General features: G+C 28.2%; 1 protein-coding gene across 4 annotated transcripts in view; it reads right to left on the bottom strand.

Moving 5' to 3' along the window:
* Positions 1-280: 280 nt before the first annotated feature.
* LOC129960986 (uncharacterized) overlaps positions 281-21,294 on the bottom strand; it is a 60,006-nt gene continuing 38,992 nt past the window's right edge. For 2 of the 4 annotated variants that reach the window (XM_056074770.1, XM_056074771.1), the window contains 3 exons: positions 7,016-7,278; positions 4,126-4,325; positions 281-796 (listed from right to left, as the gene is read on the bottom strand). In XM_056074770.1, coding sequence (XP_055930745.1) covers positions 467-796; positions 4,126-4,325; positions 7,016-7,274 — 789 coding nt within the window. In that variant the 5' untranslated portion in view covers positions 7,275-7,278 and the 3' untranslated portion in view covers positions 281-466. The remainder of the gene's footprint in view (positions 797-4,125; positions 4,326-7,015; positions 7,279-21,294) is intronic. The other 2 variants (XM_056074772.1, XM_056074773.1) reach the window with 1 other exon arrangement.

The following is a 21,294-nucleotide window of genomic DNA, read 5'->3' as shown; positions in this document are numbered from 1 at the left end:
ATAAATTGATTGATTCAAAATTTGAGAATTTTCTTCCTTTTTTTTTTAAATCTAGACATATTCATTTATTTATTTTTCAATATGTATTCTAACATCTTTATTGCTCTATTTAAAATCTTATAAAATAATTTTAAAAATCCACACAATCAACAGAATTCTTATAGGAAAGTAAGCTTGATTACTGAACTAACTTGGAATATTAATTAATTATTTTTAAAAATTAATTAATTATTTTTATAAACAAAGTGGATTTTTTTTTATTAGTAACATTTGACTGAAGCAACCATAACTCTAAAATTTCTCTCTTTCTAACTTTCTTTAAGGGGCAATAATGTATTGAATTTTTGTATCATAAAATCGTAATACAAATGTTGCTTTCATACAGAAAATGTTTCATTCTTATACAAAAATCTGTGCAAAAACATTTTTACAAATAAGAATGATACTAAAGAAACCCCTTTGAAATTTATGAAATTTGATCAAATTTAGCATATCCAAAAATCTTGTCTAGTGAACGCCCCAAATTCTGAAAAAAATCAGCAATCTGAAAAAGTGATCTAGTTTGATTTAGGTTTTGCGACAACTTTGTCACTTCTTGCATCTGATGCAAAACTTTACTTTTACTGTCTTGAAAATAAGTTAAGAAAGCAAGAGAGTTCCCTTGTTCTTTGAAATCAGGCAAAAGTTTGTTAAACTTTCCATCCCCTGGAGATATTAAGTCCCGACTGCTGTGTTTTAATCTCTCAACCATTTCCAAAGCAGTTTTGTTCAAAATATCCAGGTATCCAATTTTGCCCTGTAAAAGAAAGCACAAAGGCAAAATTATTCTTTGACACATTAAATAACGACGAGATACAGAACTGTCATGTATAGTATTTGCATTCTTTTTTATTCGATTCTCCATAATGATTTTTGCTTGTAATATGCATTTAAGTTCGATTTTCTTTTAGATTATCACCTTTGAATATGAAACTGCATTTATGTGAAAATATCTTTTTGTGATAAGAAAGAAATGAATAAATAAACTTATTAATTCGTTTCATTTACATTGCTCTGTCAATTTTTAGATACGAAAACCTTCCAAGAAGTGTTGATTTCGCTAAAATAAGGATAAGATGAAAGATGGAGAAGGAGATGTTTATATTTAAAAATAAGATGAAAGGTTTGTTTGCGAAATTAGGAAGCTTAGTAATCATGGATAACTCTCAAAATGGCAGGAAGCTCACATGAAAATGTACGAAAATACTTTAGAACAATTTAAAATACGAAGCCTAAACATAGACTACAAAATTAATTAACAGTAGATTTGACATTACAGGAATCTACTGTTTATTAAATCATAGACCAGTCATTCTTCAGTTCATATATGCACAGTTCGTCTGATAAAGTTGAAGATAAATTCGCATCAATAGATGGTATTTCAAAAATATCCTTTTCTAATTTTCTTTTTGGCGAAACAAAATTTGAATTAAGTTCATTTCTCGTTTCTGATCTTTTTTACTGACGATAATAGAAACGCCGGAGATAGGCGACCACAGCAATAAATTCCCTATTCTCTTTTTCGCTTTCTTAGTATTCAATGACATTATTGAAAGAATTCTCAGTACCATTTCTGAAATCTTTATTACCACTTGAATTAACCATATTAGTAATGAATGCGCAAGTTTCTAATAAAAATAAAATAGTAAAGTCCCAATCGAAGAGGAGGAGAAAATGCATCAAACTTAACGGAAATCTCCGGAATCAATAACACAGAATTCTAGAAATGTACTGATCTCAGTCTTCATAATCCCTTTGTGGAGTGCAATCTTTCAAAAATGTTAATCTCAGGATCCTAAAGTTGACAGAAATTTTACGTGTTTTGAAATCTAAAAAAGTTAAATTGATAAACACACCATATTATGGAAAATGGAATTTGATATCTTACGGTAATTGTAAAAATTACTGTCCAACGATCTTATGTTTAGCATATTTAAGGGATTTTATGATTATGAATATTATCATTATTCATATTTGCATCACTAGATTTCGTAATAAAAAAATTTAGAATTTCTACAATACTTTATCTACTTATCGCAAAAACCTTTAGAAGGTTCAGGAGTTTTATCGATATATAATTTAAAATAATTTCCGTAGACAATATTTTTGATTTATCTTTAACTTATTCTAATTTTTAAAATTTAATTTGAATTTCTTTTTTAATTAACTATCAAATCATTGATTTGCCTTTTGATAGCTAATTCAAATGAAAAAAGTTATAGTTTCTTCCAGGACAAAATAAAATAGTTTCATTTTTGAAAATAATGGAGGGCTGAATTTTCTTTCATTATATTTAGTTTGAAGCTCTTGATTACTCTTCTATTTTCTTTTCGTATTTCTGGTGGGAAACAGGATGTAAGTATCATTATCAAACGCAGCATGCTGGATGCGATAAAATTCAAAACTGGTTTCAATTTTGAAAAACACATTTTAGCTGATGTGAAAGGAAATTCTTACTGCAAAAACTCACAAAAAGTTGTTTTAAACCTTTTATTCTGTTAAAACATACAGTTGATCTATTTGTTGCTCTTTAAAAAAGAAACTTCCTTTCATTTTTGAATGGAAAGAAAAGTTTCACACGTGAATAAGCATATAAAACATTTATAACTTTAGCTATTGGTAAATAAACCATTAAATCGAAAAAAAAAAAAAAAATAGAAGATTAAAAAACATACAATTTATGAACGTAATTTTTATACTGGAATATCCCTGCAAAAATATATTGATGCATTGAGAATGCATCAATATATTTTTGCAGGGATATTCCAATTATTATAAACTATTAAAGTTTTAATTTTCAACAATGAAGATGCTTAGAAACAGCAAAAACGCTTCATTTATTAAAATGTAAAGAATTTAAGAAGAATTTTAGACATGTTTAGTGTAAAAATGAAAAAACAACGATTAAATGGTGTAATATATATATATATCTTAAAAATCGCAAATGCCTTGTTACAGTTTGTAAGTGCTATTTTACAATAATTCTTTTGACCAATAAAGTTGTACTGATTCACAATAAAGTTGAAATTCTCGCTATTCATAGTAATGCAGAAAAAATTCAAGTTATAATGAGAATTCAAAATCTTAGTGGTATGCTTAGGTTCATCACAATTAAAACATAGATGTTAGAGCTCAGTTACAAAGTAAACACCGCGTCGACCGCGATGGCATTTTGTATGTATACTATTTAAAAACATGTGGTGTCAATTTGTACAAAAACCGGTTCAGAGTTTCGCCAAAAATGGCAAAAGTGGTTCTGTAGGCTGAATGTTTGTTGTAAAACAAGCAAAAAAAAAAAAAAAAAAAAAAAAAAAAGAAGAAAAAAGAATTCTCGCGATTAAAAAATTTAATAGATATTTTACCACAGATGTTGCAATAGATGTTTATAACGAATTTTAAGTAGTTCATTAATGAAACAGATTCTAGAAACTATTATAAACACTTCAACATTAGTTGAATTAATGAATGTAAATTTATAGCAAAGGTAAAAGTTTTAATAAAAACATTTCCCCTTTCATGAAATATATCTGCTTAATTTTTTAACAAACTTTTTGGGGATCATTTGCTTCTTCACGTTTTGAAATGCATATTAGCGCTTTATGCTCCCCCCCCTTCTCTGCAACAATTTAATCAACGTATATTTGTCTCTTAAAGCATTGTCTGGTGTTTGAATTTCTTACAAAGAAACTGTCAAGAATTCTCAATTCTCACAATTAAAATGAAAGCTTCTATTGCTTTGCTTACTGATTAGATTATAAAACAAGTACCTTGAAAAAGGGATTTTTTTTTCTAAGTTTCCCCATAATACTTGTGAAAAAAATTGCAGTTTACTCTTTAAATCATCTCTAATGATTTAGAGAAAATTTTAATATGCATTATAATAAAAATTTATTTGAAAAATTTTATATCTTCACCACAACCAAAATTTTAAAGCCTATAATATTTTTTTGAAATACATAAAAATTTTCTGTATAAGCTTCTGCTCAAAAAATGTTTTGAAACTAGGATTATCCGAAAATCTACTAAATTAGTAATGAGTAACTATCAAATGACTTATAAAAAAATACTGCTAGATAATATTAATACCTGTAGAGAAATAGTTGCATCATCAAATTTCGCTTTTCCACTTTTCAACATTCGCTTTCCTACAACAGATTTCAACTGTAAAAGTTGTCCTTGAAAGTGAATGTAAGTACGTAAGGCAACTTGGAGATTTTTCAAGGAGCAATCAGATCCTGGAGGTCCAACCGTTGGTCTTTCCGGAAATGGAGGAATGTTTCGAGCTCCTGGGGAAAAGCGCATTTAAATCGAAAATATATTTTGAAATAAAGACAAAATGTCAGTTATCATGCCTAAAATTTCTAGATTATACTAATTCGCCACATTTCAGTGCGACTGCTTAAGTAAAGTGCGGATAATTGTAATCACCAAACAGAAACTAGTTTAACTGCTACAGTTACTAGATTTTACATCTTTCAAAACAAATAATTGGAAATTGCAATTAAAATTTATCTGTACCTAATATCTTTGCTTTAAATGGATCTTTAGATAATTGCTGAAGAATATTTATAAAAAAATTCATGCCATGATTTTATTGGATTAAATGCGTGTTTGAATAAAATGTTGTCTTCTGCTTTGCATTTAATCTATGTTTTTCAGTAAATAAATAAATTTGTAAGGAGTTTAATTCGTAATCTGATTTGCAGTATCTAAAATCACTTTATAGTAGCAGACTGCATACGTGTCTTGGAGATAAATGATAGTAAACCAGTTTTAATTAAACTCCACTGGAAAACCAGTTAACAATTTTTATTGCTAACTTATATGACTAACAAAATAATTTAATGTAAAATAATGTGCAAATGTAACCGGTTACGCATTGAAAATTCTTTTCTTCATGTAAATTACATATTTACAAGTACTTTAGATGAGTATATTTAAATTTAAAGGTGGAAACCTGAAATAGTTGAAAATAGTGTACAGTTACCTTGGTGGATAGTTTTTAATTTATTTAACTTGTGATCATTTAAACAATAACCATGTGAATCTAGATCATTTCTATGGTAACGATTTTACGATAAAATATATTTTTAATATTATAGATTTAATAATGAATAGCAAACACAATTATAAGAAAATAAATGGCTGATATATACAGGATGATTGGAAAAGTCTTTTTAAGACTTTTAAATTCAAAATGTCTTGTATGGCCAAGGAAGTAATGTATACCTAAAGTAAAGTGACTATGCTGAATTTATTGAGGCAGGATACAGTGTCTGTTAGCGAAATGAATAAATTGCAAAAAAAATAATTTTAAAAAATAAATAAAAGAGATAGCCCAAAAAGTCAGATTGAAAAATTATACTTTATATCATGACAAAATCATGGGAAAAAATATTATGGAGATAGCTGCAAAACTGGCGGATACATTTGAAATTAAAATTATGAACTTTAACCGTGACTTGAAAAAGGGTTCGTTCTAAATTAAAAAAAAAGATTTTTTCGGTTTTATCATAGATTTTACAGATTAAAGCAGCGGTGAAGTGAAATGTACATCGAATGGAGTATTTTCTGATTTCCTTAATTTTTTGTAACTTCCTTTTTTCGCCACTAGGGGCGTGTAACCTGTCTCAATAAATTCAGCGTACTCACTTTAGTATAAGTACATGTTGCTTCCCTGGCTATATGAAGCGCAGTTTTCAATTTAAAGGACTTTACTGATCACTCTGTATATATATGAAAGTAAAACTGTTGACATATATAGATTAAAATATTAAATTGCTTAACACTTATGTTCCGTGCAGAGGATTTTTGAACTTTTTTTACATCATTCTCTTTCATATATCAAAGTTCGAATTTCATTTATTTAAAGACGACCTGCAGCCTAACAAAAACTAGGAATCATTTTAGTGTGTTAAATAACACAAATGAGAAAAATATTAGAAATAATCACTAAAAACAATTGAAAAATCTATTAATGAATAAGAATAGAATACACAATTATCCAGACATTTTTACAGACACAGTAAGAGGCAATACATGCTAAAAATTAAATAAGTATAATGAAACGGCTTATGGACGTTAATAGGAATTGAATAGATAATTAAGGGCTATAATGATACGGCTTATGGAAGTTCATAGGAATTGAATAGATGTGAATAATAGGAATTGAATAGATAATGAATGCCTATAATGATACGGCTTATGGAAGTTCATAGGAATGAAATAGATGTGAATAATAGGAATTGAATAGATAATGAATGCCTATAATGATACGGCTTATGGAAGTTCATAGGAATGAAATAGATGTGAATAATAGGAATTGAATAGATAATGAATGCCTATAATGATACGGCTTATGGAAGTTCATAGGAATGAAATAGATATCACTAATACAAATGGCACAGAAATTTAAATTATATAAACACCAAATAGACTGAAATGAGTTTTTGCAGTTAAGAGAACATTATTGTGTGCTTTTCTCCAATAGGAATAATTTTATCAAAAACGATGAATGTGGGTTTTTCTTTTTCTTAGACAGTAAAGAGGGAAGAGTACTGAATGATTTGTAATAAGGTGGTTGTGATAACTTAAATCAATCCATACTTTTTTTAAAATTCCATTTCAAGCCTTTTTTTAAAAAATGACGATTTAAAGGAATATTTTAAATTGATTGAAAAAAACTGATGAAAAGAATCAATTTATTGGAAAAAGGAGGCTATTTTCAGAGTAGAAAATTAATATTTGCATTAGAAATGGGAAAATTTCCCTCATTTCTTTGAAAAAGTTAAATGAAATTCAACAGCGAAAAATATATGGGGCATATAATATTCGCCATTGAAACATTCAACAATACATGAACAAATTGATTTGATTTGCTTTCACATCTCTTAAGAATTTATTCAACTTTTTAAAAACGCTATTCAGAATTCTCTACAAATATTAATTTTGATTTAGTATATATATATATATATACCTTTATCTACTTCCAGTTGAGTATTTTCTATAATATTTCTCGTCGTTGTGATTGTCCAGGCACTCATGAGCTTGAACAAAACTGACATCCAGTTGGCCAGAAGTTGCATTCTGTAGCAAGAGGTGTTATAAGTATCTAAAGCTCGTTTTTGAATTGCAGTTCTTCTCGAGACAGCTGTTTCTGTCAGGTTATTATCCGAAAAACAGGGACAAACAATAGCTGCGAGACAAATGAATGGAAGTAGTTTTCCACGGAACATAACGCTGAAAAATATAAACATATAAAACTGGGCTAATAATAAGATGTTTTTCTTCTTGAAATTCTAAGCGGATATTTTTTAAAATTTCTTTATTAGACATTTAGCAAAGTTCCAAACATATATCTTAATTTTTTCAATATAAATGAGAGATTAAACCAATAGCATTTGCCAAATTAAAAGGAAATTTAATTATCAATCCAAAATTCTAATTAAAAATTCCTTTTCCAATGTATTGCGAAAACGTTTTAACATTTTTTAAGTTTGGAAAATGGAATAGTATTGCTATACATCTTTTTGCTATTAATAAAATTATTATTACTTTGAAACATGAATGAAATTCTGCTTTTTAAATATTCAGGTAAATAAGTAATGAGTACTAAAGAAGAATAGATTTTGCTTTATGTATGGAAATAGTTTTCAATTATGTTTTCATTCACAGATATTGATAAAAACATACATGAAATATTCAGTTAACTAAAAGTATCGTTGAATATAATAAAATAGTTTGAACACGAAGAGCATACAAGCATTTCCAAATATTTTGTTGAAAGTCTAAAATTGAATAAATACTTTGTGGGACTGAAACAGAGAAGATTTTCGACTTGTATTCATATCCTCTTTGGTTGGAAAAAGAAAATGTTATTAAAATTCATACATATGATGGGCGGTATGTTTACGGTTTATTGTTACAAAAGACTTTTTATATGTAATTTTCACTTCAACATTTGGTTGCGCTTAAAACCCATTGTATAACAAACTAAATATTTCTCTTTTTATTGCTTTTCATTAATTCTTATAACATTGTAAATTCTCTTCATACATTTTTCTAGAATATAATCTTTTAAATCAAAGCAAACTTTTCAAAGTTAGCATTTCTTTCAATTTCGACATAAGTACCAAAGTAAGATGTTAATATAGATATTTTTTAAATTTTAAAAATATAGATCTCAAGGTTTAGAAGTTAGATATTTTTGATCTATAATGTCCTGAATTTCTTCATATTTTATTTGGAAAAATAAATGAAAGAAACTTAAAATTCAATCAATATTGAGTTGAATAGCAACTGAATTGATTAAAAATAATAATACGTGTAGATAATATAACCATCATAAGTAAATCTGATGCTAAGTTTATTAAATTTTTACAACAAAGTAGACTATTTAAGTCAGCCTCTACAGATGTAAGTATATTTTAAAGCATAGAGATTAGCATTTATTATAAATATCCTAATAATATTTACAATAATAAATTTTTGATGATGGTTATTCATTCAACGAATTCATTCCCAATAACTTTTTTCCAAATTTAGAAAATTTAATCATGATTATTTATAAAGCTATTAAATACTAAAGATATTCGTATTATTAAACATTTAGATTTATAAATAATATTTTGTTGCATAGGGAAAAAAAAAAAAAACCTATTTTGGTAAATTAATACACATTAGTCATTGGCACTGTTGGAAACTGCAAACGTCAACAGATGACGCCACGTTATCTACCCGATATCCTCAAGATTTTTCATGCAGTCATAACTAATCACTTTTGATTTAACGTGTTGATATATTGTATAAAGAGAGCTCAGAAAATAACCAGATTAAAAACTGTAGTAAGTTTTTAATTTGGTTATTTCATTTTATTTGTAGCTTTCTCAAAGCATTAAAAAGGTTGAGAAAATTATGTACTTTAGTAAACGAATGTTCAAAAATACGCTTAAAGAGAATCTAATCCTTACCAACCAAAATATTTTCATACGAATACATTAAGGATTAAAGAACAGGTAATAAATTAGAATAAAATATACAAGTTTTTTTTTTGGTCAAGTGAACTCGAAAATATTTTATTCTTAAGAAGTTTATTTTTCCAACTAACGAGCTCACTTCTAAATAAAAACATATTTCGACGCTTAAGTTGATTTACGAACTCTTACTATTCTGTTGCTTTAGAAGAATGTGACTATTTAAAATTTTAATGTAAAAGCGAAAACACTATTTCAATTCATCTTTTAAACATCAAAACTCTCACTCAAAGCTGTATTTTCCTAATGTCTGCGTTACAACCCTTATAACCCTTTAAGAATTTATTGACAGCTTGTGATGCAAGACAAATCTCGAACAAATTTTAAATTTAAAAAAATGATGAAAAAACCTTTGTTTCAAAAGGTAATACAAGGATTTGCTAATTATTAGATAAAAGTGACAGATTGCGAGCTTTCACAGAAGTTGATTGATTTTATAAAAATCCTATTGGGAGCATTACAGATTAGTTTATTTTAGTTATATTAACGTTCCGTTTTAAAGCAACGTTAGAGTATTAGAGTCTGTTCCAACGTATTTTGGAATAGACTTCGTAATTTTGAACAACGGTCAGATGACGAGGGCGAAGCCTGAGCTGACACCCCATCTCTAAGCTTTCACATCATACCAGCGCGATGACGTTTGGCCCGACGGATTTAGTGTGCACCAGACCAGTTTACACGATAGTTCTTCAGAGGAATCGGGTCTCGAACCTGAAACCTTCTGGTTCCACAGCCGAGACTTTACCACCAGGCCACCGCGGCTGGGAGCATGACAGAAGGGTCAGACAGAGAAATCATAATTTTATTGTCACGTACTTACTCACAGAAGAATCGTATAATGACTCAGAATCAGATCTTATTTCAATGAGATATTCTGAAAATTATATTATTCGTAATCTTGAATGGATCGCTCACTAGACATCTGCGATTGTGAGATCTTCATTAGAAAATAACAAAAAGGAGGAAGCAAATCATTTATTCACTTGAATTGTTTCATGTATGTAAAGGCGGAATTCGGTAATTGATTTTTAATTTTGTAATCGAGTATTAAAACTTTTTTACATTTGCATATTCTCAATTGCAATACATTATTTTTATAACTTTTGGAACTTATTTTTTAATCATAAACTGAATTATATTTTTATTCCATATTAGTGGCTCTATATATATAGTTACAAATTTCATAAACAAAAGTTCTCAAGATTAAAAAGTAGAAATTAATCAAATGTTAAAAAAATTTCTGCTGTTTAACACATTAATAAAAGTATTTTTTAAACTTTATCAAATTTATTCATATATCACCAACATCTGATTTTCTCCTTTATAATTCATCACACATACACGATCGAAATCAAGAAAATGATTACTAGAAATAAGGGTTCTAGAAGCGCTGAAGTAACCAGTGCAAGGCTTCTTCGAAGTTACAAAATTTTATTATAATATTTGATTGTGTACAATATAAATTAACTAAAAATTGCATGAATTTATTATATCCATTCGAATTTTCAAGGTATGAGTTCAGATAATTTCATGAAATATATTGATAAGCCATTGAACAGAAATGAAAATATAATAATTTCAAAAATATGTACTATTAAGGAAATTTTTTATGAAAAAACTTAGCAGACAAAAGGCATAATTTTCACTATTAGTTTAACCTTCATGGGTCAAATACCCTCCCGCCTCTGCAACATGGAAGTTTGAAGATAGGCTGCTAGCTCAAACATCATCATCTGATAAGGTTTAAAGTAGCAAGGTCGCCACTAATATTGTCCCAAACCTGTATTTAAATGACAGTAATTATGAATTAAATGAAATAGTTATAATATTAATTAATTAATTAATTAATTCGCGTTATGAAACTTTGATGCGTGTTATTAACTATTTATAAAGTAGTTATTAGTGGTTGATATGCATTTTTTTTTAAAATTTTATATTCGAAACAGGTTTAAAAAAATGAAAACTACTAACTATATGAAAAAAGTACAACCAATTTTGTCCATAAATAGGCATTCTTATTGTAGAAATGATTACATATATGATTTTGTGTTTTTTTTCCCCTCCCTTGTAAATAATAACACGAAATTATCTTTCCGCGGGAATTCAAAATCTAATATTCTCAACTTGTCATTTTTTATAAAATGAATTTTATCAATTAGAAGAATACTTCTCTACAAAGAGTAAAGAAATGGGGAACTATTCATGCTCTGCATAATTTATGTAAACCTTTCCAAGTCTACCCATCAACTTGCTTGATGGAGCATGAAGAATTGAGAAGTTTTACAACCGCAGCTTTTCTTTGCTCTCCCAAAGCTTTTTTCAAAATCAGTTTTTATATCAGGAACTAGTGTTTATAAGAAATCTTCTGAGATTTATTCCTCATATCTATATGATTTTTTAAAATTTACATATAATATCTAAAAAAATGTTGTAAAATTTACTTGAAGATTGAGAATAGCGAATAATAGTAATTTTTTGTTATATACATTATTTATATTGAGAATCAATAAAAAAAACTTTAATAGAAAATTGAAAATCACATTATAATTCCGTTTCATAAATTCTGAGAACTACCGTGGAGTAAAATTCCAGTATAATTTAAGAAGTTATTTAAATGTAATTCGTGTTTTGCTAAATCTTTTCACAAGATTATTTACCTTTGGGGCTTAGCAATAATTAAAAAATTATAAGAAATTATTTCAGTTGTTTTTTGGGGGGAGGGAGGAGAGAAGGAAGAGGAATAAATTTTAGGAATTACAATAGTTATATATCTTTTTCTAACAATTAAAAGTTTAGTTTAATAAGGAAGATATTTCAATTTGGTAGTGATGTTGCACTTAACCGTTTATGTATTTGTCTAGAATTTAACCCTTTCTAGGACCGTGGGAAGTATGCTTCCCACCAAATTTATCAATCTGTGTATGAAATTATGTAGGTTGGCATAAGTTCTGACAAATTTTTTTAGTAAGTCAGAAACTTAGATGCTTCAGTTCTTTATCTCAGACTAAATGATGTGTCTTGATTAGTTACTTAATTATTAATTAACCAAATTAATTAATTAATCAAATTAAATTTATCTAATAAGCTAAATGAATCCCTTTTCTTATTCTAATTTCAAGCCTAAAAATATTTTAACATAATATGACTAGAAAAAAATGGCCCTTTAAAGGGTTAAAGTATGGCTATCAACAGACGCCGAGGCTAAGGAATTGCTAATAAAAAGAGCAAGAATGTTCAAAAAATGAGAAAAAGTTTCGTAAATTAATTCAAATCTTTTAACAAAAGGCTGATTGAGAGATTTTCAGAAGCAAAAATTTTACATGTATTTTCTAATAATGGGAATATTTCACAATCTCTACAGTATTTAAACCATGCAGACTCAAAAATGTTTTGCTTTCTTTAATAATATCAAATGACAACACCAAGATATGCTTAAAAAAGAGCATTTAAGTTTTCAAAAGCCGCAATTGAGAAATTAAAATAATCCTAATTCCAACTATATCCAGATCCTAATCATCTTTGCTTATTTTCAAATTGAGGCAAAGTTTCTTAAACTATGGATTCTGCCAAGATAGGCTGTGACGTTTCGAATATGTTCCATTCAGATGAAAGTGCCATTCTTCATTTCTATGAAGGCGTGGAACAGAGCATTTCTGCTGCGAGTTCAAGTAAATATTTATTAGTCATAATATTTTGAAAGTAGAAGTTCAATTAATCCATGGACTGACAAAATAATCTACGCTGTTGCCACCTAATACGTTTATGTGTTTTGCCCCTTATCAAATGAGGATTGTCGGTTGTGACTAACTGTGATTATTTTATGATTGATCGCGAAATTATTTAGGAATAAGGAGTATTTTAATCTGAAGTTTTGCTTATGAATGAGCAATTATTATATTAATTAAACAGGACCAGGAATAACTAACAAATGTCTACACTTGCAGTTATAAATGTAAGTGATAAGTCCCGAATCTTTTTATATAATATTTATTCTAAGTACACGTTTGGGGGCGAACACCTTGTAAATCTTGTGACCGAGGCAATTTTAATGTCAGACATAAGGTAAATGAACTCATAGTAGATAATTCATTAAAAATTTTCGATAATCTACTATTTTTTTAAATAGATTCAGACATTCCTGAAATAATATATCTTCATAGTGGGATTTTCATGTTTAATATTTCTCCCTTCAAAAATGAAGAGTTTAAAAAACTATTGTCATAGTTTATTTTGGTTAAATGCATTTTTAAAAAAGTAATTTGATGTTATGTTATAAAATAACACCAGTTTTGCTTGAAATATTTTGAAAATTTTGAAAATTGTTTTATCTTTAATTCTTGGTTATATGATAATTTGATACATTAAAAAAGTCTGACTTAGTCTTTGACAATAAGACATAAGATCGGTTTACGTCTCATCGTCAAAGTCATGTTTTCAAAAATTCTATCTCTTCATAAGTGAAATTTTTTCCTCTTTGAAAAATGTCTTACTTCCTTAAAAATTGTAATGGGAACTGTACATGTAACGATATGCATCAGGAAAATCAATTGTATCAAATCACATAAATTGCTTACATATTCTGAATACGCCCGAATGTGTTAAAATAAGTGGATATAATTTGAAATTTTTAAACTAAGCCATCCTGAATTGACCTTTTGAATTTTCAGGACCAGACATTAATTTTTGAATTGTGGTCAAATAAGGTCATATCTGAGAAGTAGCTCTGCACTCGAACTTTCTATACCATTATAAAGATGGTTTATTTCTGACAAAATTAAACTTGCTTAAGAATTTCCTACAAGATGACTTAATTCAGAACCAGAACTTGAAATCGCTATTAATCGGCACGGAAATAAGCCAGTGCCTTTAGAATATAGATTATCAGGCATATGGATTAAACTTTGGCGGCTTGATCTAATATTAGCAATCTGACAATATGTCTCATATTTCAGTCTATTGTATTCACACATTTCAGGTTCGAAGTTTCATTTTTTCAGATTCGAAGGTCAAGGTCACATATTTCACCATCTATTTCTCTGGGTTTAGTGTAGTTTAAGTTATATTAACGTCCGGTTGTAAAGCCACACTATGGCAATTTTGAGATGGACCTCGTAATTTTGAACCGCGGTCAGATGACGAGGACGATACCTGAGCTGGCACTCTCCACACCACACCACATCAGCGGAAGGACGTTTGGCCCTGACGGATTTAACGTGCAATAGACCCCCTTACACAACGGTTCTTCGGTGGAATCGGGTCTGGAACCTGAAACCCTACGGCTCGCTAGCCGAGACCTTACCACCAGGCCACCGCGGCCCTTCTATTTCGCTGGGATCTCTGGAACAAGGAATTTACTATTTTCATCTGGGTTAATGCAAATGAAAGTTGTAGGTGTCCAATGTCTTCATTGATGCGGAAGTTCACTCTTCCTGTCAGATGCTACTTCGATTTTTTGGTTAAAACTTAAACATGCGGAGTGGAAGTGTTGAATGCATTCCTCTAAAGATTCAGAACCCGATGACATTCAAACAAAACAGTAAGAGGCACTTATTTGCAAACACTGAATATACCTAAAAAGTTCATGGAATGTAAAATTTCACATTACGAAGGAAGCCTTAAAATCCTTTTTCACCAACTGAAATGTAAATCCAGAGTTTCACGACCATGTATTATCAATTCTATTAAATTTTTAATAAATACAAAGGATCACTTTGTCTAAAAGGTAGATTTCCGGTTTCGTATTCTGCTTACGCACGTTAGCCTCAATAAACCTTTTCGGTCCTAATGAGCATATACGTTCCAGAGATTAGATTTCATCCCCAAATTCTATTTTTAACATGGGTTATCGTAGAAAAAAAAACAATTTTTGCACCCGATTTAAACTTTAATCATGCAAAGAATAGAAAGGGTTAAAGTGTTTTGGAGACAAACCTTGGCAATCTAGTTTAATGTGAAAATTAGAGGAGGGCGCTGGTTTCGGGTGCTGCCCGTATCCTTCGATCGATATGTCCGAAAATTGGCCTCTTGCAATTTCAAAACGATGCGTTAAATTAAGTATTTGAAAATGTTTGATTTGTAATTATAACCACAATTTTCTAATTTTTCGTAAAGTAGCATTTTGGCAGACATGAGCCTCGTATATCATATTATTTTCATCATTTGATTCCCAATTAAAGTTTACACTTAAGTCTTTTGACACTTTTCTTAATGATCCGTAACGGAATCACATTCATAAACATCAGGCGTTACCTTTCTGAAAATTCTGAAAGTTTTAATTCCAAGAAAAAGGGAACCTGTCAAAACAAGAGAATAAAGCTTTTTTCGACCTAATTGTGGTGGATGGTGTAACCAAGCAAAGGGTTAATATTTTCCGAAACATCTGACACATCCCAATGAACATATGAAGAAGCGCTGAGAAAAAAAAAAGAAGATTGCAATGAGATAAAAAGCGAAGATGTTTTTTTGGGAAAGCTTCATAAGACGAAAATAGTTTTTAATAAGTAAGCAAACTGAAGAGCCATGACCAAAAATGAGATGAATCGGCTTTGTTCTGACAAAAATTTGAAAAGCATTTCATTATCATCTAATTGCTTAGCAAATCATAATTTTCATCACCATATTTATTTGAAACTGATGATTTAATATAAAATTATTGATTCTCAATCCTTTTCGAGTCTGTCATTTGGCCATCAACAGAGTAACATGCTTTTCGATGCATTTCTGGGTATGGGATGTAGAGAATTTGATAGGGACTAGATAGAAACATCTTAGTAAAAATAATTTGATTAATTAAGAAAATAATTAAAATGATATATGATCTATATTATATATATATATATATATATATATATATATATATGATGATGATACCAGATGATATATATTTTGAAATATTCTATTCAAGCCAATCAATTTAACAGATTTTAAGCAACTGTTCCAAAATGTCATATAAAACAAGCCAAATTGTAATTGCAAAGAAATAGGCTACAGTATATCCAATGCGTCTTCTGAACTTTTCTGGCATATAATAAAGTAAAGCCTCAATTTCAACTATAGCTTAATTTTAAAGATCGGTTTCAACTATAGCTTAATTTTTATAATTACTAAAATTTCAGTGATATCCCAGAAATTTATAGTGATCACCAGATAGTAATTTTTCTACAGCATGTTTTGTTAATTTTTTCAATCACAGCATAAATGAGCAAACTGATGTTTTTAAGAAGTTAATCAGGTAATAAATTCAGGTCTAAAAATTTTCTGAATAGATATATAATTCATATTAACAAGATTTTTTAAATGCCTTTACTTTGTTTGTTTCATGCTTGCAAAGATGGAATGATTTAAGTAATCAATTTTATTCACTTCCTCATGCAATTTTGTACGGTTATTGGTTCCTGATGACAATGCAATATTTTGATAATTTTAGAGTAATTATCAATTAATGAATTATTTTAACTAAAAAAAACAAGGTGACACCATTAAGAAACTAATATCAGAAATACTATCTTTTAGATTTCGTAATATTTCCACCTATGAAATATATTATAAAATAAAAGTAAAGATCTTAAACTATTTTATTAGCAAGGTAAATAGGAGAAAAAGTAGTTTTTCAATCGAAATTCAAGTAATATTATTAAGAAACCGGAACACAATGTAATCATAAGAAATAAATTGTTGGATTTTTATCGAAAATTAAAATTCGTCATAAATGTGATTGAAATTCAAATTGAATGAGAATATTCCATCAGGATGTCATGATTTTACAATTTTTGTTTTGCACCCATATTTTTCTAAAAAAGAAATAAATTAAGAAATTGAGAATATTATAAAAAGATAATTACTTTTTGTCTTAAAATAGAAATGTCACTAAATGCTTATTCGAATATTTGTTATTTTAGAAACACATTAACATATTAATTATGCACACATTAGAATATTCACTCTTAGAAATCTAGAATATTAATAGAAGTTAATTTTCATCAAGACAAATAATTTTTTAAAAAATATGGGTATGAACGTGAAGATAGTTAATAGATTCGGTACCGTGGTTTGCATATGGCATTTTAGCGCTAACATGTCCACGTTTAATTTCTGGCGATAAGATGGATGAAGTTTACATTTTTTTTAACCACAGTGAATATCTTGAGAAATAAAAACTAAAAAAGTTTTAAAAGCTTCAGTAGAAAATATTTTTGTCAATGTATTAAAAATGAAAGGAAAAATCATTAAAAATTTAGAGCTAAAAAAAAAGCTTGGGGCGTGAATAGAATAACAGAAGATTATAAAGCCAGAATGAATATCTAATGAAACGAAAAAAAATCTCAAACATTATATAAAAGGCAAAATACATTATAAATGTGATTTTGATTCGTTTTGACCTCTAGAGTTTTGATAAAAAATAATTTTTCATTTTATTACACAGACAAAAGTAATTTTTATTTTTTTATATTTATTAAGTTTTCAAGAATCTTGTTTTGAAATTAGCAACTCAAGAAACTACTCACTTTGAAAAAGAGTTTAAAGGGGTTTCTTGTACAAATTTTTAGTAGCACTTAGTGCAGCACCAAGTCAAAAAATTAAAAACCATATCCTTCGCAAACTTATTGCATACTTACCCGAAGATAATTGTAATTGCTATTCCTACAAACTAATTAATTATTCATAATATTTTTTTAAATCTTTCAATATCCTTAAAAGAGTAAATGTTTCATTTTAAAACTCCAGTTTTACTTATTGCTATTTAGCCCTTTAAAGGGCCATTTTTTTCTATTCATATTATGTTAAAATATTTTTAGTCTTGAAATTAGTATAAGAAAAGGGATTCATTTAGCTTATTAGATAAATTTAATTTGATTAATTAATTTGGTTAATTAATAATTAACAAATCAAGACATCATTTTGTCTGAGATAAAGAACTGAAGCATCTAAGTTTCTGACTTACTAAAAAAATTTGTCAGTACTTATGCCAACCTACATAATTTCATACAAAGATTGATAAATTTGGTGGGAAGCATACTTCCCACGTCCCTAGAAAGGGTTAATTAAAAAACCATTTAAACAGTGTTACTGTATTTATTAGTGTACTAGATTATATCTTTCTCTAAAACCTTCAAAACAAGCTGCTCTGGAATCTATATCCAAAGTAACAATCATTCAGTTTGTCAACCATTAATAATAGTGAAGATAATCACCATCAAAAATTTCTTTATCAAAAGTTAACATTTTTTAATACTATTTATTGAACTATTATTTTTACAAGCAAATTTAGATCGCATGCCTATTTCTGAATATTCCTACTCACTTCGATAATAATCTAAGGTGGAACGATAAATTAAATAAATCTGCATTCATTTCAACAGTAGACTTCCCACAGATTAGAGCACAAAAACACTTAAATAGAAGTGAATGTCGCCAAATGAGGTTTGATATGAATTTATTTTTTCCTTCTTAAGCAGGTTAAAGGTGTTTCACCTCTAGATTTCTCTTGCGGCTTCCTACCTCAGTCGAATCTTGAACTTGGGAGTGAAATCTAGGTTAAATAGCACTAATTGGAACATCACATACCTCGTTGGGCCAAGGAAAATTTCGCTTTTAGGCAACGGATTGTTTAATTGACTGTATTGTGTTGTGGACAAGGAATTTGTAAAAAGAGGACAACCGAACAGAACACCATTTTATTGATACTTGTAACTTTTTATAGATTGAAACAAGAAATTTTAGGCTTCTTAAATATATTTAGAACGATTAAGATAATAATTCGAAAGACGTTTTGGAAGTTCTACATATCGCAATTAATGATACTCTTCAAGATGAAATACTTTTTCAGCAGACTTTCCTCATCTGAATAAGCGTTATGTGTCTATTTGCCTCATAATATTTTTATAAGTCGACTGACTTCTTGAATCAAAATTATGTATAATACGTGGCTACAAACTTTAGTTAGGATTTATACATTCGTTATTTCATTTTCACAATAAGAATATTCAGCAATTTCAGTTATGAAATGGGAAGATAATCTTCATCAAATATACTCATAAGAAGTAAATAAAATATTAACTAATAAAAATCAAGTGAGATCTTATTTAATGTGTTTATTTGTAAGATGGGATTATATAATCGATTTTTCATTCTCTTTCTTATGCACTTGAATTCGGTACACTTGTGCGTTATCAATTACAATACATTATTTTTCGAACTTATTTACATAATTCTATTACAATTAAATCATTTAATTTAATCAAATTTTGGCTACACATCAGTAGCGCCACTTGGTAGTGAGTTTGGACAAAGATTCTAAAATTCCATTATATTTATAATCACGAATTTTAACATTAAAACTAAAAACTGAAAAATAATTTCTCCTTTCTAGTATACTATTAAAATTACGTTTTTTAAAAACTGGTTTTGTTAAATTAAGTTTACTTTGTATTTCCCAACTCCGTATCTTTTCTGAGATACTGCTTTAAAGGGAAATTTCTTTATTAGTAACGATATATTAAAATACGCCCTGGATTAAGTGCAATTAAAAAAATTCTTTTAGCTTATTAGACAAAATAAATTTTATTTGTTAATATTATTAATAATGAATTAACAAATCAAGACACTTCGTTAATATTTAAGACAAGAAATTGAAACATGTAGATTTGAAAAATTGGGTGATGAATTTGTCGACATTTTACCCATTGTTAAATGTTGGCATATTTTTATTTCAAAATAATAATAAATTTAATTATTAAAAATTCATTATGAGGTCAAATTCTTCTTAATACTTTTTTGTGGTCTCTGGCATTATTAAGAGCGAGGAGTTCTAATCAGAGACGTCAAGATAACATATAATGTACATCTGAAAATTGATGCATATGATAGTAAATGTATTTCTTGCCCCTATAAAAGTGCTACTGAATCGTTTAATTAGACAACTCGAATTCTTTTTATTCAAACATTTTCTATCTGTTTCAGAATTCATCCCATAAAATTTTCTGGGCGCTTCATTTTGAGTGTAAATTAAATACATACCAAGAAAAAAAAAATGAGGATCTTGATATTTGTTAAATATTTTCTGCTCCGCTGTTAAGTAATTATTTCTTTGAATTTATTCATCTTTTTAGTAATAATTGCAATTATCTAGCTTCAATAATATTTGTATTTTTGATGATAAATATATATAGTAATGCAAGTCGTTATTGCTATAAAAGTAGAAAAATCCGTATGAATTGGTTTCTAAATGCCACTGATTTTCCTTTTCTTTTAGAGTATTCATTAAATAAAATTACAGATTTGAAAAAGATTTTCCTTGTGAATTTCTGAGAAATTTGAAAGAGATTTTCTTTTCCTAGACCGACCTAAGTTTGTAAACCATTTTTTCTTCCTTGTTGAATACTTAATAACTTATGTTTGAAAATATTTGGAAAAAAATCATTTTGCAAAGTATCAACGATTCAACCCACATTTAATCAGTTTATAAACATGCCATCTAAATATTAATAGAACATTATTCAAGAATCATTCTTTTTAGCTGAACAAGCTCTTTAAAAACTGAAATTCGACAATAAAAAGGTAATTTGCATCTGAAAAAAGTAATTTTTTAGAAAAATTAATGAGAAATTTTCAATATTAACCTTGTAATATAAAATAATGTTAAAAAATTAAAGTTTTTGAAACATTTAAAGAAACGAAACATAGATCCAAAAGAATTGATAACTCAAAATTAAAAGAAGAAAATATTCTAAAAGAAACAGAAATATTTGAATAATGATATTCCTAGGAATCAATATAAGTATTTTAAATAACAAAGGAATAATTAGAATTTAAGAAACGATTCGAAGAATACTAAGAAAACTAATTTTCCATTGTCAAGCGAGGGCATTTTTGTTAGTCACACAAGAAGGATTAAATTCCATTCTGTAAAAATCTCATTTGAAATTCTTAACTCACCTGGAATGAAACCATAGTTAATTCGAAAAAGAAATTAACCATTAAAATTTCAGAATATTTAGGCCATTACTTACTTTTAATAGCTTGATAATCATACGGTATAACGCGAATTGAATTTTAAATGCATATCGTAATTTGTGGAAGAGGAGAGAGCAGGATTCACAGCAAATCTGAAAGTAACTAGCAGCTGGATGCTAAATGATGTACGTATTCAGATTTATCATATAACTATGCATGCTTAACCCTTTCTAGGGCTGTGGGAAGCATGCTTCCAAACAAATTTCTCAAT

The sequence above is a fragment of the Argiope bruennichi genome, chromosome X2 (genome assembly GCF_947563725.1).
Source record: "Argiope bruennichi chromosome X2, qqArgBrue1.1, whole genome shotgun sequence".
Lineage (NCBI taxonomy): Eukaryota > Metazoa > Arthropoda > Arachnida > Araneae > Araneidae > Argiope > Argiope bruennichi.
This window is presented reverse-complemented; position numbering and strand designations above follow the sequence as displayed.